Below are 24187 nucleotides of genomic sequence, written 5' to 3'. Positions count from 1 at the left end.
TGTCACCGCGTCTGATCTGTGTGTGTGTGTGTGTGTGTGTGTGTGTGTGGCAGGTGGGTCATGTTTGAGAAGCCAGGATTCAGCGGGGAGCTCTACGTCCTGGAGCAAGGCATGTACGGGAGCCCAGGGGACTGGGGCGCCCGCACCTGCAGCCTCTCCTCCCTGCAGCCGGTCTTCCATGTAAGGATCCACTCTCATCTGATCCACACTCATACATGTTTGGATAGTTTCACTTTACATTCTACTGCTGAACGGATCTTACTCCAGATTTAAGGATTCAGACTTCCAGAATGGAAAGTGTCAAAGCCTTGTTGTATAAAGATGCTGAACTCTGAGGTTCTGTCCTGGTTTGAGCTCAGCTGAGTGCCGATGCTGCTCGCTCAGTCTGGTGTAAAGATGAGCTGCTGTACCTTTAATGCTTCTGTCTCTGTCTGTGTGTAGGACATGCTGACGGGAGCGAAGAAGTTCAAGGTACGGCCCCTTCTCGGCTCCAGTCTCTCTCTGGAACACACTCCTGTTTGTCTCCTTACTGTGTGTGTGCTGAGCTTCCTGTGGCGTGTTTCAGGTGGAGCTGTACTCAGAGTCACACTTCCACGGCAGACTGGTGTCGCTGGACAACAGCTCCAATGCTCTGGAGGCAGACTTTACACCAAAGTCCTGTAAGGTGCTGGCTGGCAGGTAGGAACACACACACATGCACACACACATGCACACACACACACACACACACACACACACACACACACACACACACACACACACACACACACACACACACAGAGTCACAGAAACATTGGAGGCCCCCTGTGTGTGTGTGTGTGAGGCGTTCATACAAGGCAACTTAATTCATCAAACAATTGCAGACATTCATTAAGATCAATAAGCAATAATGTGTGTGTGTGTGTGTGTGTGTGTGTGTGTGTTCAGCTGGGTGGCGTATGAAGGAGCTGACTTCACAGAGAGCATGTATGTGCTGGAGGAAGGAGATTATCCACACACAGAGGCGATGGGCTTCCTGTCCTCAGACTCCACTATCCGCTCCATGCAGACCTGCGGACATGTGAGTGTGTGTGTGGGTGTGTGTGTGTGTGGTGAGGGTGTTTGTGGTGTGTGTGTGTGTGTGTGCTGTAAATATTCATCTCTCTCTGTCTCTGTCTCTGTCTCTGTCTCTGTCTCTGTCTCTGTCTCTCTCTCTCTCTCTCTCTCTCTTCCAGGAGTTGTCTCTGCCCTCCATCGTCTTGTTCAGTAAGGTGGGCTGTAGAGGTCGTAAGGTGGTCCTGACCAAAGGCGTGGTCAGCTTACCGTCTGCAGGCATGGACCCTCACATACGCTCCCTAGTGGTGGAGGGAGGAATGTACGTTTTCAAGTTTCTACAATGACATTGGTTCAGATCAGATTTGACCCAGTTTAAATGTTTATCAGGTTCAGCTGTTACAGTTCAGTCACCATAGCTGTTTAGACGTGTGAGGTCAATGTGAGAGACCAGACTGGAGCAGAGGTGTGTGTGGCTCCTCCCTGCAGGTGGCTGCTGTACGAGGGCTGCAGCTTCCGCGGGCGTCAGATGCTCCTCCAGCCCAGCGAGGTGGCTCACTGGTGGAAGTACAGCAGCTGGAAGCAGATCGGATCCCTGCGCCCGTTAGTGCAGGTACAGCAGCAGGAGCGGGACATCAATCATCCATTTGTTATCGTATTCAAGTCGATTCTTCACATCCATACTCAGCCCTGATCTTGATTGCCTGAGCTGAATCCTATTGGCCGCTCTGTTTCCCGCTGACAGAAGCCGGTGCTGATCCGTCTGCGGAGCACGGGGACGGGCTGTGTGATGTCGCTGACGGGGTCCCTGGATGACATCAAGCTGATGCGGGTCCAGGCCCTGGAGGAGACGGGGGGGCCGGAGCAGGTGTGGCTCTATCGGGACGGACAGCTCGCCTGCAAGGTGCTTACAAATCCCACACACACAACCAATACATTACTATCAAGCAGCCAATAAGTCTGGATCAGGATGAAAGTAGACCTTAATCCCATTGAAGCCTCGCTCACACGTGTCTCGTCTGTGTCCAGCTGGTGGAGGACTGTTTCCTGGAGACCACAGCCAACATGGTGATGGCAGGCAGCCGGCTGTGTGTGTCCCCGGAGCAAGGCAAAGTCGACCAGCTGTGGGACGTCACGCCGGACGGCCTGGTGCACTGTCACATCAAACCAGGGCTGGTCCTGGAGGTCAAAGGTCAGACATTCTTGCTTTATAAATGTACAGCTCATCTTTGGGGGAATAACACACGCCTCATACAAAAGATCCCGATCAATCCAAGAGCTCCATCTGCTGGCCTGTTTGGGAGTTGCAGGGCTGCAGTTCCACCTGTCACTCACACAGTCAGTCAGTCAGTCCCTCATGTTGTCCCCTCACTGGTTTGTGTTGTGCTCTGTGCCTCTCAGGTGGTAACCAGTATGACAAGCACCAGGTCATCCTCAACTCCTTTGATGAGAGGAAAGTCAACCAAAGATGGACACTGGAGATCCTGTGAGGGGCGAGAGCCTTTCAGAGACGCTCTCCATGTTTCCCATAGACACGGTGCCGGTGCCTGTGAAGGGCCTGCTGGGGAGGCGGGGTCTAAAGATGTCAGGTGAAAGACAAATGCACTTTTTAGCAATTTGGTGGTCATGGGAATCCCAGGATGAATCATTCACACCCGTGAACACCGGCACCTTGTCTATGGAGCTCTGCGTTGCGTGGGCCTGAGGCCCATAGTGCAGCTCTGCCAGGGGGCTGAGCCCCGTGACGCAGCTCCATGATGGAACCCATGCATCAGAAACAAGCTCTGTAGCGTCTTTGCACCATTTGTTTTGTATTTTTCTTCCCTGTTGTCGAGGGCCAACGTTGCTTGGATCAACACTGGAACTCCACACTCATGGTGATGTCATAGTTTTGGTTGTATTTACTATAAATGAGTTTAAAAAGTTGTTTACCTCCTGGCACAGTAAACCAAAGACTCCCTGAGGATCTGGGCCCTGTATCAGTGCTGCACTCGTCTCCTCTGTGGTACTCTACTGACTACTGACCGCTTTAAGTCACATTTTACATTGAAACTGTTAAAAGAATTCATGATTTTCTGAAATGTTCATCTTAACTTGATCACTGACATCATTTTAAAAGCTTTTATCCTGGAAATATGAGTTGTTTGCTGGTCCGGTCTGTAGCATGTAGATGTGGACACGTGTGGTTCTATAGAACATGAGTCAGGAACCGTCACACCCATCTGTTAGGCTCTGCTCTGATTGGTCCAACACAGCGTTTGAAGGTCATCTTCAGTGTTCACAGCAGTTTCACAGGACTCAGCTCATCACAGTTGCCAGCATGGCAGACTGGAAGAAGACTTTCTTCATCCCTAAGAGCAAATTTTTATTCACTTAACATGATCCAGGAGATACGTTGAGCTTTTATTGTGAAGGGCAGAACATAGACCATAGAAGAAAGAACCACATGGATCCATCAGGGTCCATTAGAGACCTACAGACCTGAAGAGAAGAGCAACAGCTACACACTATACTGTAATGATATCAGTAACCTGGTCTGAGTGTGACAGTGACGCTCCTCTCATCGACACACGTGAACCTAACCCCTGACCCCTGACCCTCCTGTGTGCCTCCTCACACCCAGATGCCTTCTTTTGTAATGACCGTGGATCAAAGTGATGGAATGTAAAGTGTTGGTGTGTCTCTACAGTCAGGTTGTGTTTTTCAGTTCCATTTCAAAGCAGAGTTCTAGTGACGACGCTTTCCTCACTGCTGGTTGTAAATATGTGAAGCTGTTACATGTGAGAAAATAAACAGTAGATTTTTCCTCTTGCATCTTTATTTCATTTCAAAGGAGCCACACAGGTGATTGACAGGTGAGCTGTTTGGATGTGCTGGCTCAGGGTGGCACTACTGATCCACTGAGTGACGTCAGCTGTGTGGCTCAGTGGGGGATTTGATTCAGCTGCTCTGAGCCTCATAAGCTGCAGTCTGAGTGTGTGGCTCATCTGGGTGCGCTAGTTTTTGTTCTTTTCCTGAGTCAGACTGATGATGCGGCAGAGGTGTGTGTGTGTGTGTGTGTGTGTGTGTGTGTGTGTGTGTGTGTGTGTGTGTGTGTGTGTGTGTGTGTGTGTGTGTGTGTGTGTGTGTGTGTGTGTGTGTGTGTGTGTGTGTGTGTGTGTGTGTGTGTGTGTGTGTGTGTGTGTGTGTGTGTGTGTGTTAAATGTATGACAGAGTAGAAGTCTTCATTTGAGCTGAGTCCTTTCAGAGCTGCAGATATATAATATCTGTAAGTTGGACATTTAGACGAACTACTTACAAAAACCAGTGTAAAGCTGAAACAGAAACCCAGAGTTGGTTGATGACTTCAGCTGCTTTTATAGTCACAAGATCTCAAATACAGAAGAGCTTCTTCTTCTTCTCCTCATGAGTGTTGTGTAATGTTCTCAGAGTCTCTGGTCCCTATGAGGCGTCTCCTCCGTCTCTGCTGATCTGGACCACCGTCTTCCCTCGGGCGTGACCTTTCTCCACCTTATCAAAGGCCTGAGGAACCTGGGAGAAGCTGAAGGTCTCCTCCACCACCGCCTTGATCTGAGGAGAACACACACACACACACACACACACTTCCTGTAGCACCCGGAGGAGGCGGGACACAGCCGCTCGATGTGACGTGAGTTCGTTCCCGTACCTTTCCAGCATCCACCATGTCTCTGATGTCATCCAGAGCCGGGCCGCTGGGAGCGAAGAAGCCCCAGCGGTAGTGAACTCCCTTAGTGAGGTGCTGCCAGGAAGACAAAGGCCAGACTGAGAACGGGACTGTGACTCGGCTTTGAATTGTTTTGTTAGCTGGTATGAAATGGAGAAGCGATGTGACTGTGACCTAATATTCCTGCTCCCCTCAGGGCGATCCAGAGAACACAAAGACAACACGGAGCGATAAGAGAATAACAGGTTAGCAACAATACAATGGAAAAGGCGTCGTTCCAAAAGCCCAAAATACTTCACACACCTGTATTAAGGACAGGGTCTTTATATTATTACTCTACAGTTCTAAATACTTACATTACCAGCAGCTAAACCACTTTACCTTGTCTATTCTGTAATGTTATCCCCACCAGCCTGAGCTCTCAGCCGCACCTCCATATTCACACTAAACCCAGGAGTCCTGTTTCAGGACACGGCGTGCTTTAAACAGGATCCCATGATGTTAGAGGGCTGGTGGGCACAGAGACAGACGGGGACCCCTGCATGGTGGCAAACATCACACCTGGTTGGTCTCCAGGACACGGCGTGTTTGTGCTTGTGTTTGTGGCTCATGTGTGTCAGGCGTCAGGGTGGAGTCGCGTCCCCATTCAGCCAGGACCAGGCTGGGAACCACCACAAAAGAAGAAGTGACTGCGATCGGGTTTGGGTTTCATCTGTGCTTGACACTGTCTCCATAAAGGAGTTATCTAAGGTTCCCTCCAGGCTCACTCTCTCTGGACTGAACCCAGAGATGTTAGTTTGTCACCAGGACCTTGGACTCCTGAGAACGCCTCCTCGCCTTCTGAATATGGATCATTCCATTCCCACCCTGGATCACTCAAAGGCCCAAACTGGTTCATGGAACAGAAGAACACACACACACCTGTGCTGTGCCACAGATCAGAGCTGTGATTAAGGAGGAGTTTAGGACAAAGTGACGAGACGAGATCCTCCCTGTGGGACCGCAGAGGTGTGAGAGGAACAAAGCCCCATCACCAGAGCTCCTCTGTGTGTGTGTGTGTGTGTGTGTGTGTGTGTGTGTGTGTGTGTGTGTGTGTGAAGGTGTCACAGTGACTCCATGTTCCTATCTGATTACATTTGGAAACACAGGGGAGAAGGAAGTGAGACTGGATAAAAAATCAAAGTGGACTGATGAAGGAGAAGCAAACCATCAAAGTGTGTCCATGTTCAGTCTGAACCCCACAGGAGGAAGTGTGGGCCGGTCCTGGTCCACGTCTCCTTTCAGGCTCCCTGTTTCTGTCACATCTCTTCACATTCAGGAGCCAGAAACAGAACTTCCTCACCCCTCATCCTCTTCATCCTCTTCACTCACTCCTCTTCCTCAGTACAGGTTCTACAAGTTTAGCTGATTTACTTTACAAAGCTTTAGATGGATGTGAACACTTCCATCTCCTTCACCTCTGACCTCTGACCTGTGTAAGTGTTCCCACTGTGTAGAGACTGAGCGTGAGCAGTCAGTGACCTCGTCCAGGGTCGAGTGTTTCCCAGCATTCATAGGGTGAGGAGTCAGGGTGCAGCCTGGTTACCTGAGTTCACACTTCACCAAACCGGTTGGGAGAAACGTGAGGACCTGAGTGAAGCCATGACCTACTGGCTGTGAAGGGGCGGAGCTAAACACAAATCCTGCTCCTTTCAACGCCACCGCTCTCTACTTAGACGTAAAGGATATGCTGCAGACGATGAAGACCCCTTTCTGTTGTCTTCATCCCTGTGGCCTAACCCCAACCTTAACCCAACATCCTGTTTCAAAAGAAACAGGATGAAGACGCCACAGCAGCTTCCTGGTGTCAGGGCAGCCAGACAGGTGACATCATTTGCATCGAACGCCTCGCTGCACCTCTGACACGCCGACTGAGCCCAAAGGGAACAGAATGAGTGAAGAAGAGCTGCCGAGTTTAATCAGCGAGGAAGAGGAGGACGTCCCTGTGTCTTCATCACTGAGGTCCCTGAGTCTCTGGAGCCACAGTGACGCGTTCAGGTCCCGGATCCTGTGGCTGCCAGTTCAGTGGAAAGAGTCGGTGAGAGTGAAGCACAAAGAGCCGCAAACGCTCTGCAAGCTGCAGCACAGGAGACGCTCACCACAGAGGGGAGGGGAGGGGAGGGGAGAGTGTGTGTGTGTGTGTGTGTGTGTGTGTGTGTGTGTGTGTGTGTGTGTGTGTGTGTGTGTGTGTGTGTGTGTGTGTGTGTGTGTGTGTGTGGACGAGCGAAAAGAAGAAGAAGGTTACTGATGTCATCCGTCTCACCTTGAGGGCCTTGGTTCCCATGGTGACGACGGACTTCATCATGCCATCCGCGATGCCCAGCATGTCTGTGTTCTGGAGGAAAGGCGTTACCAGGGTGACATACTTGGCACCGGTCCAGGGCTCCAGCAGACCCAAAGCCCAGCGCTCAGAGTCTCCACCCACGTTATCCAGGATCAGGTGGAACCTTCAGCAGGGGGGAGGAAGAGGAGGAGGAGGGGGGTGAGACCGGTGTGTGTGTGTGTGTGTGTGTGTGTGTGTGTGTGTGTGTGTGTGTGTGTGTGTGTGTGTGTGTGTGTGTGTGTGTGTGTGTGTGTCGCTCACTTCTTCAGGGCTCCCAGTGGGACCTCCACGGGTCCAGCAGTGTAGTCCACCACATGGTCCGCCCCCAGGCCCCTGACAAACCGCTCGGCATTCTGGGAGCAGGTCACAGTCACGTGGGCTCCCCAAGCCTTCAACATCTGAGCGCCACAGCACAACAAACATCAGTCAGCTATAGAATCGGCCATCTTGCTGAAGTCCTGAGTGATTTCTTGTTTGCATGTTGTTGACACACGAGGACACAGTTAACCCTTACATAACAAGAAGAGTGTGTAGAGTTAAGACCAGTGTGTGTCTGTATCTGTGTTCTTCATCATCATCATCATCACCTGTATGGCAAATGTTCCAACTCCTCCTGATCCTCCAAGAATCAGAATCCTGTGAAGCAGATGAAGTGTGTGTGAGTGGATCATGTCCCATGATCTCATCAGCAGTGAGGGATGTTGCTGTTTGGCAGCAGAGTGTGTGTGCGGCCATGTTTCCTTCTGTGTTTCCTCACCGCTTGTTGGCACAGTTCTCCTCAGTGAGCCCGCCGGTGTTCACCAGCGCTGACCAGGCCGTGCTCGCCACGTAAGGAACGGCCGCCGCCTCAGCGTGGCTCAGCAGCTTTGGTTTGTGAGAGACCTGAACACCAGAACACACACATGAAGAACAGGTCAGTGACAGTGAGGGGAAACATGTCAACACGTGTGAGACAGAGGCTGATCCTCAGCACAGTCAGACCAACCTCATTGGCACTCAGCACCACAAACTCAGCCAGGCTGCCCTGCCTCCATGGAGGGATCGCTGCCCACACCTGAGGGACACACAGGGACGCAACACAATGACTTCACACGCACGCCGGGTAACACAGGAAGAGACAATGATCCAGTTTGATCAGGTCCAGTTACACACACCACACACACACACACACACACACACACACACACACACACACACACACACACACACACACACACACACACACACACACACACACACACACACACACACACACACACACACACACACACACACACACTGTATTTATCAGTCTACTTTTAGATTGTCGCCTCCCACACCATGACCCATCAGGACACGTTAACCCCGATGTGTAATGCCGTGTGGCGTCTGTAATCACCAGCAACCACATGAGACCTAGATGTGCTCTGTTATTTCCTGCTGTAGTGACGTTTGGCTGTTCACCACTCACAGGTGACTCAGACCTGACTCACTGTGTCTGTGTGTGTGTGTGTGTGTGTGTGTGTGTGTGTGTGTGTGTGTGTGTGTGTGTGTGTGTGTGTGTGTGTGTGTGTGTGTGTGCGCGCACCATGTGTCCTGGTTGTTTCCTGCCTCTCACACAATGACCGCTGGTGTGTGTGTGTCTCACCTCATCCCCCTCTTTGAAGTACTTCACGTCCAGGCCACACTCCATGATGACGCCCGACAGGTCCCGGCCCAGGATCAGAGGGAACTCGCTGCCCGACTGCTTCATGTTCAGAGGATCTCTCTTTGTGGCGAGCGTAGCAGCACCGTAACCACCTGAGGAGGATCAGAGAGGCCCCCAAAGAGTCCATCAGAGGAGGGAGGACACAAAGTATCCACAATCATTTACTTTACAACATCAATATGGCTGAGACACAAATACACACACATACACAAATACAGCGACAGTTCACTGAGAGTTAAATCCAGCAGCCCGACGCCAAAGACTCAATCGGATCATAGAGGACGGACATCAGGTCTCCATCAGAGCCTGGACCGCTCAGCAGCCTCCTGACCTGAGGGTGGTGGGTTTGAGTCCCTGCTGAGGCATGTAGACAGGGCAGAGGAGCTCCATATTTGGGCTGAGGGTCAGGATTTGACCTCATGGCTGATACTTTATTACTGTGTTACATAAGTTAATTATTTTGCTGTTATCCATTATTGTATCATAATTTCCTGTATTGACGACCGAGCTCAGGACAAACTGATCGATCTTCACTGTGAATGTTCCAGATGTATTATTTATCACATGCAGTATTGTGTGCGCTGCGCAGTGTCACCGGTCCCTCACCTCTCATGCCGACGTCGATGGGGTTGAGTCCCGCCGCCTGCACTCTGACGATCACCTCGTTGGGGTAGCTGATCAGAGGGAAGCTGACGTCTTTAGTGAAGCGAAGCACGTCTCTGCCTCCGTATCGATCCTGGACCCAGGCCGGCATGACGGTGCTGCGGGGGGCGGAGGTACCGAGCAGCCTCCGCTCACACGCTGCCTTGCTCATTAACGGAGCTTTACTGGAGCACACACACCGCCGGTGCACCAGCTGCATCAATATCCTCATGTTTTCACTTTGAAACGCTAAAAAGTCGCTGCCTGGACAAAATTATGTCACTGTTAACAAACTGCACAGTGAGTAAGCAGCATAAGAGCAAGTCACGGTTACTCTCTTACTATTGGCATTTTATTGTCACACAAGCAGATCATTCATTGTCACGGTAAATACGCAGATTCTATGATTTATCAACACTTTTAGGGCCAAAGCGTCTGTTTGATCACATCCCGCAGCAGGACGCTACCGTCGTCCTCTAACACAGCAACTAGCACCTCAACCAATGGGGACGACGCTTTCTCAGCGGCTATCCAATCACAAAGGGCGGCGTTGGACGGTGAATACCAAAACAAACATGGCAGCTTACTTGTGATTCTCGCGATTACCCTTCACTATTAGCACGTATATGTCACACAAAACGAAATACGCCACCTTGATTCATGCAGCGAGTCTCTCATGTATCAACTCGAATCATTTCCGCAGATAAAAGCGTCCATTTAATCTCGCTCCGCAGTGGGACTCTTCCTTCATTCCTGTCGTGACCGGTCCAGGACAGCGCGTGCCCCACTCCGCCAATCAGAAACAGGTTTCTTCCTCAGCTATCCAATCACAGAGCGCTCTGTTAGAGGGCGGATATTGGAACAAACATGGCGGCGTTGTAGCGCTCCTCGCTCTATGTAAAGGTTGCTGTCAGTTTGACAGTTTAACCCGGGAAAATGGTGAACATACTGAGCCTGACGATAAAGGAGGTTAGTCCGGCTGTTCCGCCACCGTAACCTTTCACCTTTGACCCTTTCTCCTCCTGCATTCAATATTTTGTGGACATGTAGTTTGTTTACTCGTTAGTTAGTTTGCTAGTTAAATGGGGCTTCTTCTTCTTCTTCTTCTTCTTTCTTTGACCTCTCAGCTGGCAGCAGATAATAACAGATGACAGACATTTAAAGATGCATGTTGGGATGAACTTATCCTTCCTTTCATTTAAAAAATGTCATGAGGAAAACAGGTCCAAATTGGTCTAAATTGAGCACAATGATGTATAAGGTGTATTGGAAAATAATGTAATGTCCATACATGAGGATGCAGGGTCTCTGGAGGCTATTTAGTACATTTGAGCTGAGATGAAGCTGATTCAGGCCAGTCTGTTTACTAAGCATCATCATCATCATCAGTGCTTCCAGTACAGTGATGAAGCTCAGTCTGTTCTCTCCTCAGGTGGCCTCGGCGCTCAGGGAGGGGAGGATCTCTCCCACCGAGCTGTGCAGGAAGTGTCTGAACCACATCAAGAAGACCAAACACCTGAACGCCTACATCAGTGTGACAGAGGAGCTCGCCATGAAGCAGGCACAGGAAGCAGAGGAGAGGCTGCAGAGAGGTGAGGAGGAGTCAGCGCCTCTCTGTTTGCTCTGTGCCCATGTTCAGCTGCTCATGTCTCATCTTCTCCTCCTGCAGGAGCTCCCAAAGGACCTCTGGATGGAGTTCCCTTTGCTGTTAAGGACAACTTCTGCACTGAGAACATCAGGACTACGTGTGCTTCCCTGATGCTCAAAGGTCTGAGTGCCCCTCAGCAGCTCAGTCTCATGTTCCCTCCAGATGTGATGATGATGATGATGATGATGATGATGATGATGTTGATCTGTCGCTCTTTACCCAGACTACTCTCCTCCATACAACGCTACGGTGGTCCAGAAGCTCCAGGATCAGGGCGGCGTTCTCCTGGGGAAAACCAACATGGATGAGTTTGCTATGGGGTGAGACGTCTTTATGAAGTTTATGTTCAGTAACGTCCAACATGATGTCATTCTAACGCCGCGGCCTCCTTCCTGTGTTCTCCAGTGCAGGCAGCACCGACGGGGCGTTCGGCCCGGTGAGGAACCCCTGGAGCTACGCCGCCCCCTATAGGGAGCAGACGGGGGCCGAGCCGGACCGGGACTGGGTCATCAGCGGGGGGAGCTCAGGAGGAAGCGCCGCAGCCGTGGCCTCGCTCAGCAGCTTCCTGTGAGGGAACACGTCCAGATGTGGCTCGGCATGAGGAGCTCGTCTGAGAACGCACAATAGCCAAACACCAGCAGATAGTTTCATACCTCAGCCATGCAGACAAATATTGATAGCATGTTTTGTCTTTATTGCACTTACTTGCATACAAATGAACTTCCAAGCGAAATCTTAATGTGAACTCTGAGGTTCTGTGCTGCGGCACATTTAAAGCACTTCCTGTTGGTTCCCTGCAGGGCTCTGGGTTCAGACACCGGCGGCTCCACCCGTAACCCCGGGGCCTTGTGTGGCATCGTGGCCCTGAAGCCCACCTACGGCCTGGTGTCCAGGCACGGCCTCATACCGCTCGTCAACTCCATGGACGTGCCTGGAATCATGACGAGAAGTGCCGAAGATGCCGCCATCGTCTTGGGTCGGTCCAAAGTCCAGCTGTGTTGACGGCTCTGTTCAGCCTGTGAAGCTCTATCTCTGGACAGATTGTGTTTGTGTGTCCCTCAGGTGTTCTTCAGGGCCAAGATGTGAGAGACTCCACCACAGTCCCCGCCCCCTCCTCACCCTCAGAGCTGCCTGAAGACTTTGATGTCAGAAACATCTGTGTCGGCGTCCCCAAGGTGAGTTTAGTTTGAGGGCGGCAGTTTCAGAACATCGTGTCCTTTCCCGTGTGAAGTGGTGTAACATTGGACCGAAGCATTAATGTCTGAGAGCGTCTGAGACTCTTAGTTCCAGACTTTTGAAGGGTCCTCTTCATCCGCTCTGTATCTGTGTCAGGAGTACCACGCCCCCGGCCTGTCCCCGGAGACGCTGGCCCAGTGGAGTCGTGTTGCCGACGCGTTTGAGCGTGCGGGGGCCCGGGTGGAGCAGGTGTCTCTGCCACACACACAGCACTCCATCGTCTGCTACCACGTCCTGTGCCACGCTGAGGTGGCCTCCAACATGGCCCGCTTTGACGGCCTGGAGTACGGTACGGTGTCGGCCCGTGTGTGTCTACGCTGCATTCTAAAGATATTTGCTGAAATATGTGTTTAAGTCTAAAAGTTCCTCTACATCATGGTATTCGTTTAGTTACATACAAATATTTTGACCTTTGACCTCTGAACACCAGAATGCAACATCTTACACAAATCATGAAACGTTTGACCTTAAATGTGAGCTGAAGTTGATGTTGTTGTTGTTGTTGCTGTTGTGTTGTTGTTGCTCAGGACACCGCAGCTCGGTGCAGAGCTCCACAGAGGCCATGTACGCCTCCACACGCCACCAGGGCTTCAACCACGTGGTCCGAGGCAGGATACTGTCCGGGAACTACTTCCTGCTCAAACAGTAAGACTTAACCACAGATTTCCATCCTGATGAAAGGAAATCAAACTGTATACAGTTCAGGTATCAGAGTTTGATTGTTTCCATGATGCGATGCTCATTTCTCCAGGAACTTCCACTACTTTGTGAAGGCGCAGCAGGTTCGCCGGCTGATCGCAGACGACTTCCGCCGCGTGTTCCTGTCTGGCGTGGATGTCCTGCTGACGCCCACCACCCTCGCAGACGCGGCACGTTACTCCGACTTCACACAGGAAGACAACCGAACACGCAGCGCACAGGAAGACGTCTTCACCCAGCCGGTCAACATGGCAGGTAGTAGAGAGTGTTCATGTGTGTGTGAGCGCTCAAGCATTTAGGTTCTTCATGGATGGACACACACTTTGAATATCTGTAACTGTTTGTGTCTCTGGTGGTTGAGCTCATCCTGACACTCAAAGACAATATGCCTTTTGATTGCAGGAGACTTTCAATCTAATAGTTACAGTCACAATTCTGCACTACATTCAGGCTCTGAGCCGGGTCACATTCAGGCTCTGAGCCGGGTCACATTCAGGCTCTGAGCCGGGTCACATTCAGGCTCTGAGCCGGGTCACATTCAGGCCCTGAGCCGGGTCACATTCAGGCTCTGTGGGCTCATTAGAGTCTGTGTTTACTTTTGCAGTCAGTTAAAGTTTCACCTGCATGTTATCTTTCTACAAACCGACCTCACATTAACCTTGAAATCCTAATCTTTGCCCTTGTCCAACCTCTCTCTGAACTCCCTTTTATCCACCGCAGGACTCCCGGCCGTTACCGTGCCAACCGCTTTATCCAGCCGGGGCCTGCCCATCGGCCTGCAGCTCATAGGCCCCGCCCTCCAGGACAGAGCGCTGCTGGCGGTGGCCCGGTGGGTGGAGCGGAGGGTGGGGTTCCCCTCCATTGTAGAGAGCAGGACGGACGCAGGTACGACCAATAGGGAGCAGGCTTCAGCCGCCACTCAGACGTGACGGCCTGAAGGTCACACACATGGCCGCCACACACACTCGCAGGCTCCGAGGGCCCTGAGGGAACAGCGCTCGGTGACAAACTCTATACTTGAATCATGAGTCACATTTAAAGCACTCGGTCTGTGACATGTTGCCATGGTAATGTTGAATAAATGGACGACAATTAAAGTCTGGATTCTATTTGTTTTTTGTGTCTCTGCTCTAACATCATGTTTGCCTTTGATATCAGGTTTAAATAAATGTTCCAGAAGTTCCAGGTCATACGTTGTACCTCCAGCGCCGCCATCGGGTCGGTCGGTACCAAACCCTAATGAGCTCTGGATCGTGTTCAACCTGCCCACCAAGCTCCAGTGAAATCTTTCTGCATACTACGTTAATTAATCCTTCCTTCATCGAAGCTCAGGGGCCCAGACGTGTTGTTGTTGTTGTTGTTGTTGTTGTTGTGGTGTGTCTGGCCTGAAGCTCTGGATGAGCTATGAGGCGACATCGTGCTGTAAAACAATATCAGAGGAAGAGACGATCGGCTTTCCTACAGCAGACACTTCAGTTACAACCCAGCTCAATCATTCATGAGCCTCTGTCATCATTACAACTGGGCGGAGCCTCACAGCCACAGCTGCTTCCTTATAAGGCCCGCTGGGGTCTTTCCATCCTGTCTGTAACTTTCCTGCAGTCACGGGACCTCAGAGTCGATGGCAGAAGCTTGAGAAGGTTCAGATGAGAGTGAAGCTCTTCAACCTTCAGAGGCTTATTGGTTTGTGTTTGAGTTTGGTGTTGATGTTTACAGAGTTCTGAGGTTTAGAACAGAGGTCCAGTTTAGATGCGGTGAGATGATTCATCTGTGACGCACTGTGTGAGGTGAGGAGTCATTCAGTCCCAAATACACACATACACACACACACACACACACTCCCCCTGCCTGCTTGTTGTCCCTGATAACACACTGGAGCTGAGCTGGTGGCAGATTTCTCGCTCTCTCTGTTCCTTAGAAGGCAAATTCTCCGCCCCAGCGCCACAGAAGGCAACATTTGTTTAGGTGATTGTGTGTGGATGAAACAATGAAGTCTCTCTGTGCGGCCCCGACCACAGGCACACTGAACACTTTGCATGGTGACGTGAGCGCTCTGATTGAACAGATGTGCAGACCAGATTAGACTCCCCTCTTTGATTGTGTGTTGGGTCTGAGACGTCCACAAAGGGACGGATCAGTCCGGGTCTGTGTCAGTAGGATCTGGATCTGGTGGTCCCTCAGTCCTCTTCAGATAGAACTGATCACTGTATTGATTATTGATATTGATCATTCACCTCCACAGAGAGAGATCATTCAAGTTACTATGGAGAGGGTTTCATGGTTCAGAGGTCAGATTATAAAGGTCAGATGCAGACAGAAATACAGGTGATTGGTTGTTATGGTGACTTGTTTGGCCTTGGCTGAGGTTGGAGCTCTGAGTGCTTCTTGTCACACATGGGATCCTTTGAAACAGCAGAAACCCAACAGTGAGTATCAGGTCCTGTTCTGCTCCCTGTGCTGTGACAAACACAAGCTCTCAGCAGGCTTTGAAACTAGATCGCCCCTCCCTCCCTCTCTCCCTGTGCCTCCCAACACACACACACTGGCAGCTTTACCAACACACATATGTAAGTACCGCAGGGACGAACAGGATGCAAAACAGGTGGAGGATGAGCAATGTGCGGCTTCATGTCCCTCAGCCTCTGAACATGGTTCCTAAGCTTCCTGTAGCCTCTGTAGCCTCTGTAGCTAGGTCTCAGCGTGGCTCTTGTAGTTTTCCAGTGTTTGTGTTTGGATCCTGTGGACAGAGGACACCACACACACCTTCCTGGAAGGTGTCTGGTGATGTAAGCGTGCTGCGGGGAAGCAGCAGCACAGGAGATGAGCTGATCTGTTTCCAGCACATGATAGGCTCTAACTTATTTATCACACTGCTGCTCCAGGCCCCACAGAGCCAAATGGCTGGACCAGCTTCCATCATGACACAACCTCCACTTTACTCCCACCAGGGCCTCTTCACCATCGTGTGAACTTCACTCTGACTAACAGGCTCCACCTCTGGTCTCTCCTCTCTTTACTGTTTTTGACCTGAATGTGTTTTGAGGCTCAGCGCTTCTCTCTGGGCTCAGTCTGAGTGAGCGTGCTGACGAGTGTGAGTCGCGCGTCGGCAGCGTGAAGAGCCTGAGGACGTCTTCCCTCTTACGTCACGTGCTTCAGAGTGGCAGTTTGGGTCTGAGTTAGTTGTTTGCTTCAGTGAGATGGAGCCGGTCCTTGACGGGGTTCATGGTTCAGCGGTGAGAGCTGGGGAATGTCCTCCAATCCCACCTGACCCCCTCCTCCTCCTTCTGTAATCCCCCTCTCCCTGAACTCAGGTTTCAGGTGGCAGTGGAGGGAGGAGAGGCAGAGGGGGCCTGGAGCCGTCACGCCTCGGTGGCCAGTCAAAGGAGAACCTGAGCCCACTCACTCCGCCGCCATTAAAGTTTCAGCGGCGCTCTGTGGCTAAAGCTCCGTCAGGCTTCCTTAGCTGTGGATTATGAGAAGAGGAAGGACAAACTGAGACTAAAGGTCACCGGGAACGACCTGAATAACATTCTGTAGATAGAATAGAAGGTTAAGTGTTTCTGTCAAAGCTCCGGCTCGTCGTCTGAGTGTGAGTTGCTTGAACCCGTTCAACGTTCTGAGGTGCTGCTGTTGTGTCTGGCTTCACAGTAGTAAAGTCAGGACGTGTGAAGGTCCTGGGTTTGAGTCCCACCATGTGCAGCTCTCCTGTTATCAGCTCAGTCAGGCTTCATCAGGTGCTCCAGTCTCCCCCGCCCCCACAAACACACACACAGGTTAGATCAATAGGAAACTCTAAATTTCTGTGTGTGTGTGTGTGTGTGTGCACCATGGAATGTGTCCTGGTTGTTTCCTGCCTCTCACACAATGACCGCTGGGATAGGCCCCGCCCCCCACGACCCCCAACTGGAAAAACAGGTATAGAGGAAGGACGGAGGGACGGACGAGAAAGACAAAAGACACAATGTCCTCCTTTACACCCAACCCAGTGAGATGGGAGAGACGAGATCTTTTCTTAGGGACAAAACAGGAGGAAGAACAGGAGACAAAAGAGGGCCGGGCGGTGCTGTGACTCCTCCTGGTGCTGTGACTCCTCCTCGTGCAGTGACCTAGAATGTTCAGATACGATTGATAACTTTATGATGCAGTACTTTGCTCTTGTCAGATTCCAGTCCTGGGTTTTGGTTCTGGAGTGACCCTTGAATGTCCTGGGTCAGAGATGTGACTTATCATTCCTGCTCCTCCTCTGTCACTGAAGGATGAAGGTGGAGTCCCTCAGTGTGGAGCAGAAGTCCTGATCCCAGCGGGGCAGATAAGATGAAGCCAACAGTGGGCCTATTGTCATGTGATCGGGCTGGGATGGGCTTCCCACAAGAGCGGGGGGGGGCAGGTGAATTCCACTGACGGGCCCCTGGCTCATACAGGACCCCCTTTGATGGAGCAGGGAAGCGCAGGTCAGCAGCCGTTCAATTATTCACTCGCTCCTAGTCAATTATTGAGGTGGGGTTTTTGTGAGTTTCTATATCAGGTGTGGCAAGAAGAGCGAGATCGGGGGAGGCTTCTGTGAGCTCAGGTGAAGTTTGAATGTCTGGGCCCATGTGTTTAGGAGCTTTGACTTGGTGTTTCCTTGTGTAGCCAGGTCTTAAATGTTCTCATCACAACATCTAAGCTGTCACCTACTTGTGTGGAGCTTCATAGGCCTGAGTGGAGAACTGAAGCCTACAGACCAGCTGCTAAAGCTGCCTCTGGGTTTTAACCTTTGCAGGCAGACTGCAGATGTGTTTACCTGTGTTAAGGTGGATTTACAGAACGAGTCAATCCCAAGATCTTCTGCTGCAAGAAGCTTCACTCAATGAATCTGTTTGAACCCTCGTTGGTTTCAGATGTTTGCCAATATGAAGCTAAAGAACCTGTTAGTCTTCTACTTCTTTCCACAGAACGTAACAGTCAACATGTGAGCAGTAAATCTGAAGCCAGCCATCACTTACAAGTCAAATCTTTATTATTAATCTTGTTTTAAAAAAAAAAAAAGTCTAAAAGCACTCGTACATGAATCACACAGGTAAGAATGTGGAACACAGGACCTCTAAACGTGTTATACAATCATCTCAGGCCTTCAGCTGGAGGCATCACGGGAACATGGAGCAGGATTGGTTGGTTGTTTTTTTGTGCGCGTGTCAAATTTAAACCCAATTGTCCCACAAAAAGCCTCAGACAGCGTCAAAGTGGCGTCTTTCGGAGCAAAGGGAGTTATAGTCCGTCATAACAGTCCTCTGCAGGGAACAGAGTGCAGCGATCCAAGAGCTTAAAGAGAACCAGCGCTCTGCCGGTCCAACAGCTGGCACCAGGGGTCCCATTCAGGTCCACGAGTCCCAATATGTTGACAAAACCGCCCAGAAACACTCCATTTCCACCAAAGAGGTGCTGGTGCTTGGTGGGGACGATGGTCTGGACAACTGTTGGTGAAAGCAAACAAAAGGCCTGGAAACCAGCAAAGGTGAAGTTTTCCAGGCCTTTTGTTTGAGGCTTCTTTCCCACCTAAACGTTCCAGAGGCGGATCCATTCAGCACCGGGTCCGCGTCGGTGGAAATGAGGCTAAACAGGCGTTACTTGTGGGGGGGAAACTGCGTTGTTGGAAATCTGCTGTTGAATAATGTCACGCCTCCAGTCCAGCCGCCGGTGGTTGAGTCTTGGCAGCAGGGCGCCGTGATGGGTCAGACGCTAGGGAGGAGGGAGGCCACGAGCGCCAGGGGGACCAGCAGCGTGAAGGCGCCGCTCCGCTCGCAGCCGTTCTTGTCTTTGACCGTGCTGTTGCCCGTGATGGTCATGTTGGCCGTCATGTTGGAGTCCATGGTGCCGTTCATCGGGTTGGCTGTGGAGTTGGTACTTTGCGCCCACACCTGGAAAATAAGTTAAGCTTCAGTTTCACATGGGAGGGGAACAAAAACACACTTTGTGCTAGAGTTACAAGTCTGCCTGGAGCCCAGTGAACATTTTGAGAAATCAAACAACGTTGGCTCAGTTTAGAGTGAAGTGAAGGAAGCGTTGCTCCTTTGTGCGTTTGTTAACGAGGCTCTGGTTCTCTGAGCTCAGAGGGTCGACACCTTAAACTGAAGCCAGAGAGGCTCAGGAGTCAAACATTCATTATTCAGTGAGGTGGAGAATATCATGCTCATTAGGTTAATACAGTACAGACAAGAGTACAATTATGAAAGGGATTTAAGGCTCCAGGGGGTTTAATGGTTAATGTCCTTCATGATGCTTAAAGGGTTTCAGCGCTTCAGGTTCAGATTAATGTTAGATTAACACTTAAGACTCTGCACCACTCAATCTGAAACATCAGGATTTGATAAGAGGATCAGAATTGAGATCCCTTGATAAAAAGAATTCCCTCATTAACTCTTCAAAGTCCGAGCCTCAAACCCTTAAAGCTCCAGGCTCCTCAGAGACGCTTCAAGTTAAACATAAAGACATAAACAAGTTTCAGTCCCCACACTACCAGCTTCCCTGTCTGTCACTCACCTGAGAGGAGAGATGCAGAACCAGCAGGAGGAATCCCAGGTAAATTAAACACGTCTTCATCATTTTCATCATCATTGTCGCCGTTGTGCGTGAACCAAACTGTGGCTTGCTGCTCCTCTCAGGTCCGCTGGATGACGAGTGACTGAACGGAGGGAGGCAGAGGGAGTCTTTATACCCCCACTGACGTCACCGACCACCTGCCGCACATCAGGGTGCTTCCCCAAATGTTTCGATCACAATTGAGCGCACGTGAATTCTGATTAGGAGGCTCGATGGGGCATCGATCACAGCGCGCGCTCACTGTATTGATAGGAAAACAAAGTGACGGACGCTCCTGAAGTGAAGTGAAGATGTCGCTCCAGAACTTTGATACATTTATTTAAACTTATTTCAGAGATAAAGCGCTCTGGTCAGGAAATAGAAATATGTTTAAAAAATGTTAAAACTGTCTTAGGAAACATTTCTGAGTGACAAAAAAAAATCAAAAAACTCACAGGAAAAAAGAGAAATACACACAAGTAGAACGCAATATTGAACAGTTTCCCCCATAATGATGAACACTGTTGTAGTTCAGTAATTATAGTGAAGTAATAAATGATATAAAACTTATACATTAAAGTTATACTTCAACCTGCCCCTCCTTATGTTTCTGTCACCAATGGTTTGGTGAACAGCGGCCTCTAGTGGCTGCCGAACGACACTGCTGTCAAGAATTAGACCGCTCCTCTAGGTTTGTCCTCTGTGGTTCGCCGTAGTTTGTCCTGTCAGCTAACTCTTCCGGGCGAAACAGCGGAGCAGCTGAAGGAGGAAGAATCAAACAAACCGAGCGACACAAACGCGTGTTTATTCTTATTCGTGTTTCCGCTGCGCTTGCGGGCTGTTTGGCCTCCATGCTGCTGTGCAGGTTCTCCTCGGCGGGTCTCTCGCTCGCCAGATGGGGGCGGAGGTCACAGCGGGCAGGCGGCCTCCCTCTGCCGGCTCTGTCCGCCTGCTGGAGCCGCTGCCGGAGCCTGAGCTCCGCGGACGAGGCTGGATCCGCGTACCGGGACACCGTGCTGCTGCCCCGGACAACATTCCCCACCAAACTGACCGGACAGACGCTGCTGGACCGGGAGGTCGAGATCCAGCAGGTGTGGGGCTTTGGTTCGGTTATGATTGACACAGAAACACAACATGTAAACACTATAAGACAAACAGGAAAACACATGGAATATACTGTAAGTCTGTAGTGTAGATCGATCAGATATCAGCAGAATGATTGAACACATATTCCTTCATATGGATCCTGGAAGCTTAATGCATCTGATTGAAAATGCAAAGTTACCACTTGTTGTTTTCCGCCATAATGAAGTGAAATCAAACCTAAACCTAAAAACTTCATCCAGGTGTTGATTGACAGATGGATGTAAAATAGATTTGTGAGTCAAATGATGAGGCGATGCTGCAGCAGTGAGTCTGCAGAGTGAGTGTGCACATGTCAGGGTCAAAGGTCAGCGACCATCCCAGCCTCTTACTTACATTCAAAAGACCCTAGTATGTAAATCTAACATTGTTCCCCTTTGTTGTGTTGTGTGTTTGTAGAAGTGTGGCTTTGCAGAGCTCTACTCCTGGCAGAGGGAGAGGAAGGCCAAGAAGGAGTTCTGCCTCCATGATGGACCCCCCTACGCCAACGGAGACCCTCATGTTGGGCACGCTCTCAATAAGGTGATCAGTCATGCTGTGGCCGCCGTGTTTGTCTTACTTCCTGCTGTTGTAGAGGATCAATACTGATCAGCTGTCCCCGCTGTGTCCAGATCCTGAAGGACATCCGTAACCGCTTTGAGATGCTGAGGGGGCGGCAGGTCCACTACGTCCCAGGGTGGGACTGCCACGGCCTGCCCATCGAGCTGAAGGCTCTGGGAGAGTTGGGAACCAGCGACCTCAGTCCTCTTCAGATCCGACAGAAGGGTAAGGGCAGACGTGAGGCCGGGCGGACGCCAGTGCATCCTGGACTCCTGGACTCCTGGGCTCCTGGGATTTTGGGCTCCTGGGCTCCTGTGCCGCTCTCACGTGTTCCTTTCCGTCTTCTTCAGCCCGGGAGTTTGCAGAGGGCGCCATAGCGCGTCAGAAGGTTGCGTTCCAGCGCTGGGGGGTGATGGCTGACTGGGATCAGTGCTACCACACCTTTGACCGAGCGTACGAGGCTGCGGAGCTCCGGGTCTTCCAGGAGATGCACAGTAAGGTGAGCAGTGAGGCTCCGCCCTCTTATTGTCTCACATAAAGATGGTTATGGAGGACAAAGTGACTCAAAGAAATCTGTTTCTCCTCAGGGACTCATTTACCAGGATTACAAGCCGGTCTTCTGGTCTCCGTCCTCCAGGTACGGCTGAGCCTGACTGTAGCCTTGTTGTTGTTGTTGTTGTTGTTGTCAGTAAAGTAGCGTTGTGTTTGTGCAGGACGGCGTTGGCCGAGGCAGAGCTGGAGTACAACACACAACATGTCAGCAGATCTGTCTACGCAACGTTCCCACTGGTCACACTGCCGCCCAAGATGGCCTCAGACCCGGGTAACACACACACACACACACACACAAACACACACACACACAGTCACACACACAGTCACACACATAGTCACACACTCACACCTGGTCTCTGTCTCGTTGTTGTTTTTCTGTTTTTCTCTATTTAATTGTCAAATGTGTGTGTGTGTGTGTGTGTGTGTCAGCAGACCTGGGTGCTGTGTGTGTGTTGGTGTGGACCACTCAGCCTTGGACCTTCCCTGCTAACGAGGCCGTGTGCTTCATGCCCAACGCTCAGTGAGTAACAGCCTCACCCTGCAGTCAGAGCATGAATGTGATGTTTAGTCCAGTGGTCTGATGGCTCCACTCTTCATCCAACATGAAGCTGAGACAACACAGTGCATGCTGGGATAATAAGCACTCCTCTTCCTCTTCCTCTTCCTCAGGTACTCGCTGGTGAAACGAGCCGACACCTCCCAGCTGCTCTTGATGGCCACAGAGCGCACGGCGAGCCTGGCAGCACTGCTGGACACACAGCTGGAGACTGTGGGCACCTTCACAGGTCACACACACACACACACACAGTCCAGCCTGTCTTATGAGGGTGTGTGTGTGTGTGTGTGTGTGTCATGGATATTAAGCTTGTCTGTCTCCCCAGGCTCCCAGCTGGAGGGAGGCGTCTGCTCACATCCCACCATCCCTGGGAAGGAAGTGCCTTTACTCCCAGCCAATCATGTGACCATGGGGAAAGGCACGGGCTTGGTGCACACGGCTCCGGCTCACGGGATGACCGACTACAGCGTGGCCTCGCACTTTGACCTGCCTGTGGTACGGCTGACCACACACACACACACACACACACACACACACACACACACACACGGGAGGGCTCACATAGCTGCAGGTGTCTCCATGTAACTACAAGTGTGTGTGTGTGTGTGTGTGTGTGTGTGTGTGTGTGTTACAGGAGTGTATGGTGGATGAGGAAGGCCGATTCACTGAGCTTGCTGGCGCCGAGCTGCAGAACCTGCTGGTGATGAGCGAAGGCACAGAGAAAGGTAGAGAGAGAGAGAGAGAGAGAGAGCTGATGATGTAATGTACATGAGGCTGACCCCCTCTGTGTGTGTGTGTGTCTCTCTCTCTCTCTCTCTCTGTCTCTCTCTCTCTCTCTCTCTCTCTCTGTCTCTGTCTCTCTCTCTCTCTGTCTGTCTCTCTCTCTCTCTCTCTCTGTCTCTGTCTCTGTCTCTGTCTCTGTCTCTCTCTGTCTCTCTCTCTGTCTCTCTCTCTCTCTCTCTCTCTGTCTCTGTCTCTGTCTCTGTCTCTCTCTCTCTCTCTCTCTGTCTCTGTCTCTCTCTCTCTCTCTGTCTCTGTCTCTGTCTCTCTCTCTCTCTCTCTCTGTCTCTCTCTCTCTCTCTCTCTCTGTCTCTCTGTCTCTCTGTCTCTCTGTCTCTCTCTCTCTCTCTCTCCCTCTCTCAGTCATCTCCATGCTGCAGCAGAGTGGCGCCCTGGTGAGGGAGGAGCCGTGCGTCCACAGTTATCCGTACGATTGGAGGACCAAGCAGCCTGTGGTCATCAGGCCCAGCAAGCAGTGGTTCATCAACACGGCGTCACTCAAAGACCCAGCCAAGGTCACTTCCTGTTTAGACTTTAACCCTTAATCAGACTGGATGTGGTGTGAGACCCAAACAGCCTCCTGACCTGCTGGAGGCAGCGCTCCACAGCTTTGGCTTCATTTTTGATCCATTTTTTCAGCTGATTTGATGTGTGTGTGTGTGTGTGTGTGTGTGTGTGTGTGTGTAGGAGGCGCTGCAGAAGGTGCGTGTGCTGCCTGAGTCGGCCCGCAGCGGCCTGCTGTCCATGCTGGACAGCAGAACCTACTGGTGCATCTCCAGACAGAGGAGCTGGGGCGTCCCCATCCCTGTGTTCTACCACAGAGACACTGCAGAGCCTCTCATCAACAAGTACACACACACACACACACACACACACACACACGGCCACACACACGGCCACACACACGGCCACACACACGGCCACACACACACATACTCACACACTCTGAACATGCTCTGTCTTCTCCTCTCTGTCCTCTCCCGTCTGTCCTCTTCTGTCTGTCCTCTCCTGTCTGTCCTCTCCTCTCCTGTCTGTCCTCTCCTCTCTGTCCTCTCCTCTCCTGT

General features: G+C 51.2%; 4 protein-coding genes across 8 annotated transcripts in view; 3 read left to right on the top strand and 1 right to left on the bottom strand.

Annotated features, from left to right (window-relative positions):
* Positions 1-3837, top strand: part of crybg1a (crystallin beta-gamma domain containing 1a) — a 34479-nt gene extending 30642 nt beyond the window's left edge. For all 4 annotated transcript variants that reach the window (XM_076170573.1, XM_076170571.1, XM_076170572.1 and 1 more), the window contains 9 exons: positions 54-180; positions 442-471; positions 566-678; positions 928-1060; positions 1215-1354; positions 1522-1645; positions 1778-1936; positions 2062-2224; positions 2434-3837. In XM_076170573.1, the coding sequence (XP_076026688.1) occupies positions 54-180; positions 442-471; positions 566-678; positions 928-1060; positions 1215-1354; positions 1522-1645; positions 1778-1936; positions 2062-2224; positions 2434-2522 (1078 nt within the window). In that variant the 3' untranslated portion in view covers positions 2523-3837. The remainder of the gene's footprint in view (positions 1-53; positions 181-441; positions 472-565; positions 679-927; positions 1061-1214; positions 1355-1521; positions 1646-1777; positions 1937-2061; positions 2225-2433) is intronic.
* Positions 3838-3899: 62 nt separating this feature from the next.
* Positions 3900-10201, bottom strand: rtn4ip1 (reticulon 4 interacting protein 1). 2 transcript variants are annotated; one of them, XM_076170575.1, is made up of 10 exons: positions 10061-10198; positions 9373-9672; positions 8707-8858; positions 8065-8133; positions 7837-7961; positions 7667-7715; positions 7341-7477; positions 7020-7203; positions 4700-4792; positions 3900-4602 (listed from the first exon to the last, which is right to left on the bottom strand). In XM_076170575.1, the coding sequence occupies exons 1-10, from the start codon at positions 10068-10070 to the stop codon at positions 4474-4476; spliced, it is 1248 nt and encodes a 415-aa protein (XP_076026690.1). In that variant the 5' UTR covers positions 10071-10198; the 3' UTR covers positions 3900-4473. The 2 variants fall into 2 exon arrangements, 1 of the variants encoding a protein (XP_076026690.1); XR_012965514.1 differs by having other exon boundaries at positions 4584-4602; positions 4700-5255; positions 10061-10201.
* A 39-nt stretch (positions 10202-10240) lies between these two features.
* qrsl1 (glutaminyl-tRNA amidotransferase subunit QRSL1) lies at positions 10241-14073 on the top strand. The gene is made up of 11 exons (XM_076170574.1): positions 10241-10377; positions 10841-11000; positions 11078-11176; positions 11280-11376; positions 11462-11623; positions 11857-12032; positions 12119-12231; positions 12389-12581; positions 12820-12937; positions 13044-13246; positions 13712-14073. The coding sequence occupies exons 1-11, from the start codon at positions 10345-10347 to the stop codon at positions 13918-13920; spliced, it is 1563 nt and encodes a 520-aa protein (XP_076026689.1). The 5' UTR covers positions 10241-10344; the 3' UTR covers positions 13921-14073.
* Positions 14074-20282: 6209 nt separating this feature from the next.
* Positions 20283-24187, top strand: part of iars2 (isoleucyl-tRNA synthetase 2, mitochondrial) — a 9551-nt gene continuing 5646 nt past the window's right edge. Inside the window, 12 exon segments of the mRNA XM_076170582.1 lie at positions 20283-20640; positions 21092-21214; positions 21304-21457; positions 21583-21731; positions 21820-21869; positions 21946-22055; positions 22217-22307; positions 22457-22572; positions 22669-22838; positions 22978-23068; positions 23487-23638; positions 23811-23971. Coding sequence (XP_076026697.1) covers positions 20401-20640; positions 21092-21214; positions 21304-21457; positions 21583-21731; positions 21820-21869; positions 21946-22055; positions 22217-22307; positions 22457-22572; positions 22669-22838; positions 22978-23068; positions 23487-23638; positions 23811-23971 — 1607 coding nt within the window. The 5' untranslated portion in view covers positions 20283-20400.

Source organism: Genypterus blacodes, unplaced genomic scaffold (genome assembly GCF_046128005.1).
Source record: "Genypterus blacodes isolate CSIRO-AG114 ecotype Tasmania unplaced genomic scaffold, CSIRO-AGI_Gbla_v1 ptg000224l_1, whole genome shotgun sequence".
Lineage (NCBI taxonomy): Eukaryota > Metazoa > Chordata > Actinopteri > Ophidiiformes > Ophidiidae > Genypterus > Genypterus blacodes.
Note: the sequence above shows the minus strand (reverse complement) of the source record. Positions and strands in the feature narration are given on the sequence as shown.

Bases quoted from the DNA above. Each gene is read 5' to 3' on its own strand.
- qrsl1 (XM_076170574.1), top strand. From the start codon at position 10,345: ATGGTGAACATACTGAGCCTGACGATAAAGGAG. The intron at 11,624-11,856 runs GTGAGGGAACAC...GGTTCCCTGCAG, and splicing joins GCCTCGCTCAGCAGCTTCCT to GGCTCTGGGTTCAGACACCG. The intron at 13,247-13,711 runs GTAGTAGAGAGT...TATCCACCGCAG, and splicing joins CCAGCCGGTCAACATGGCAG to GACTCCCGGCCGTTACCGTG.
- rtn4ip1 (XM_076170575.1), bottom strand. The intron at 8,859-9,372 runs GTGAGGGACCGG...GATCCTCCTCAG, and splicing joins CATCGACGTCGGCATGAGAG to GTGGTTACGGTGCTGCTACG. The intron at 7,204-7,340 runs GTGAGCGACACA...CCCCTGCTGAAG, and splicing joins CCACTGGGAGCCCTGAAGAA to GTTCCACCTGATCCTGGATA.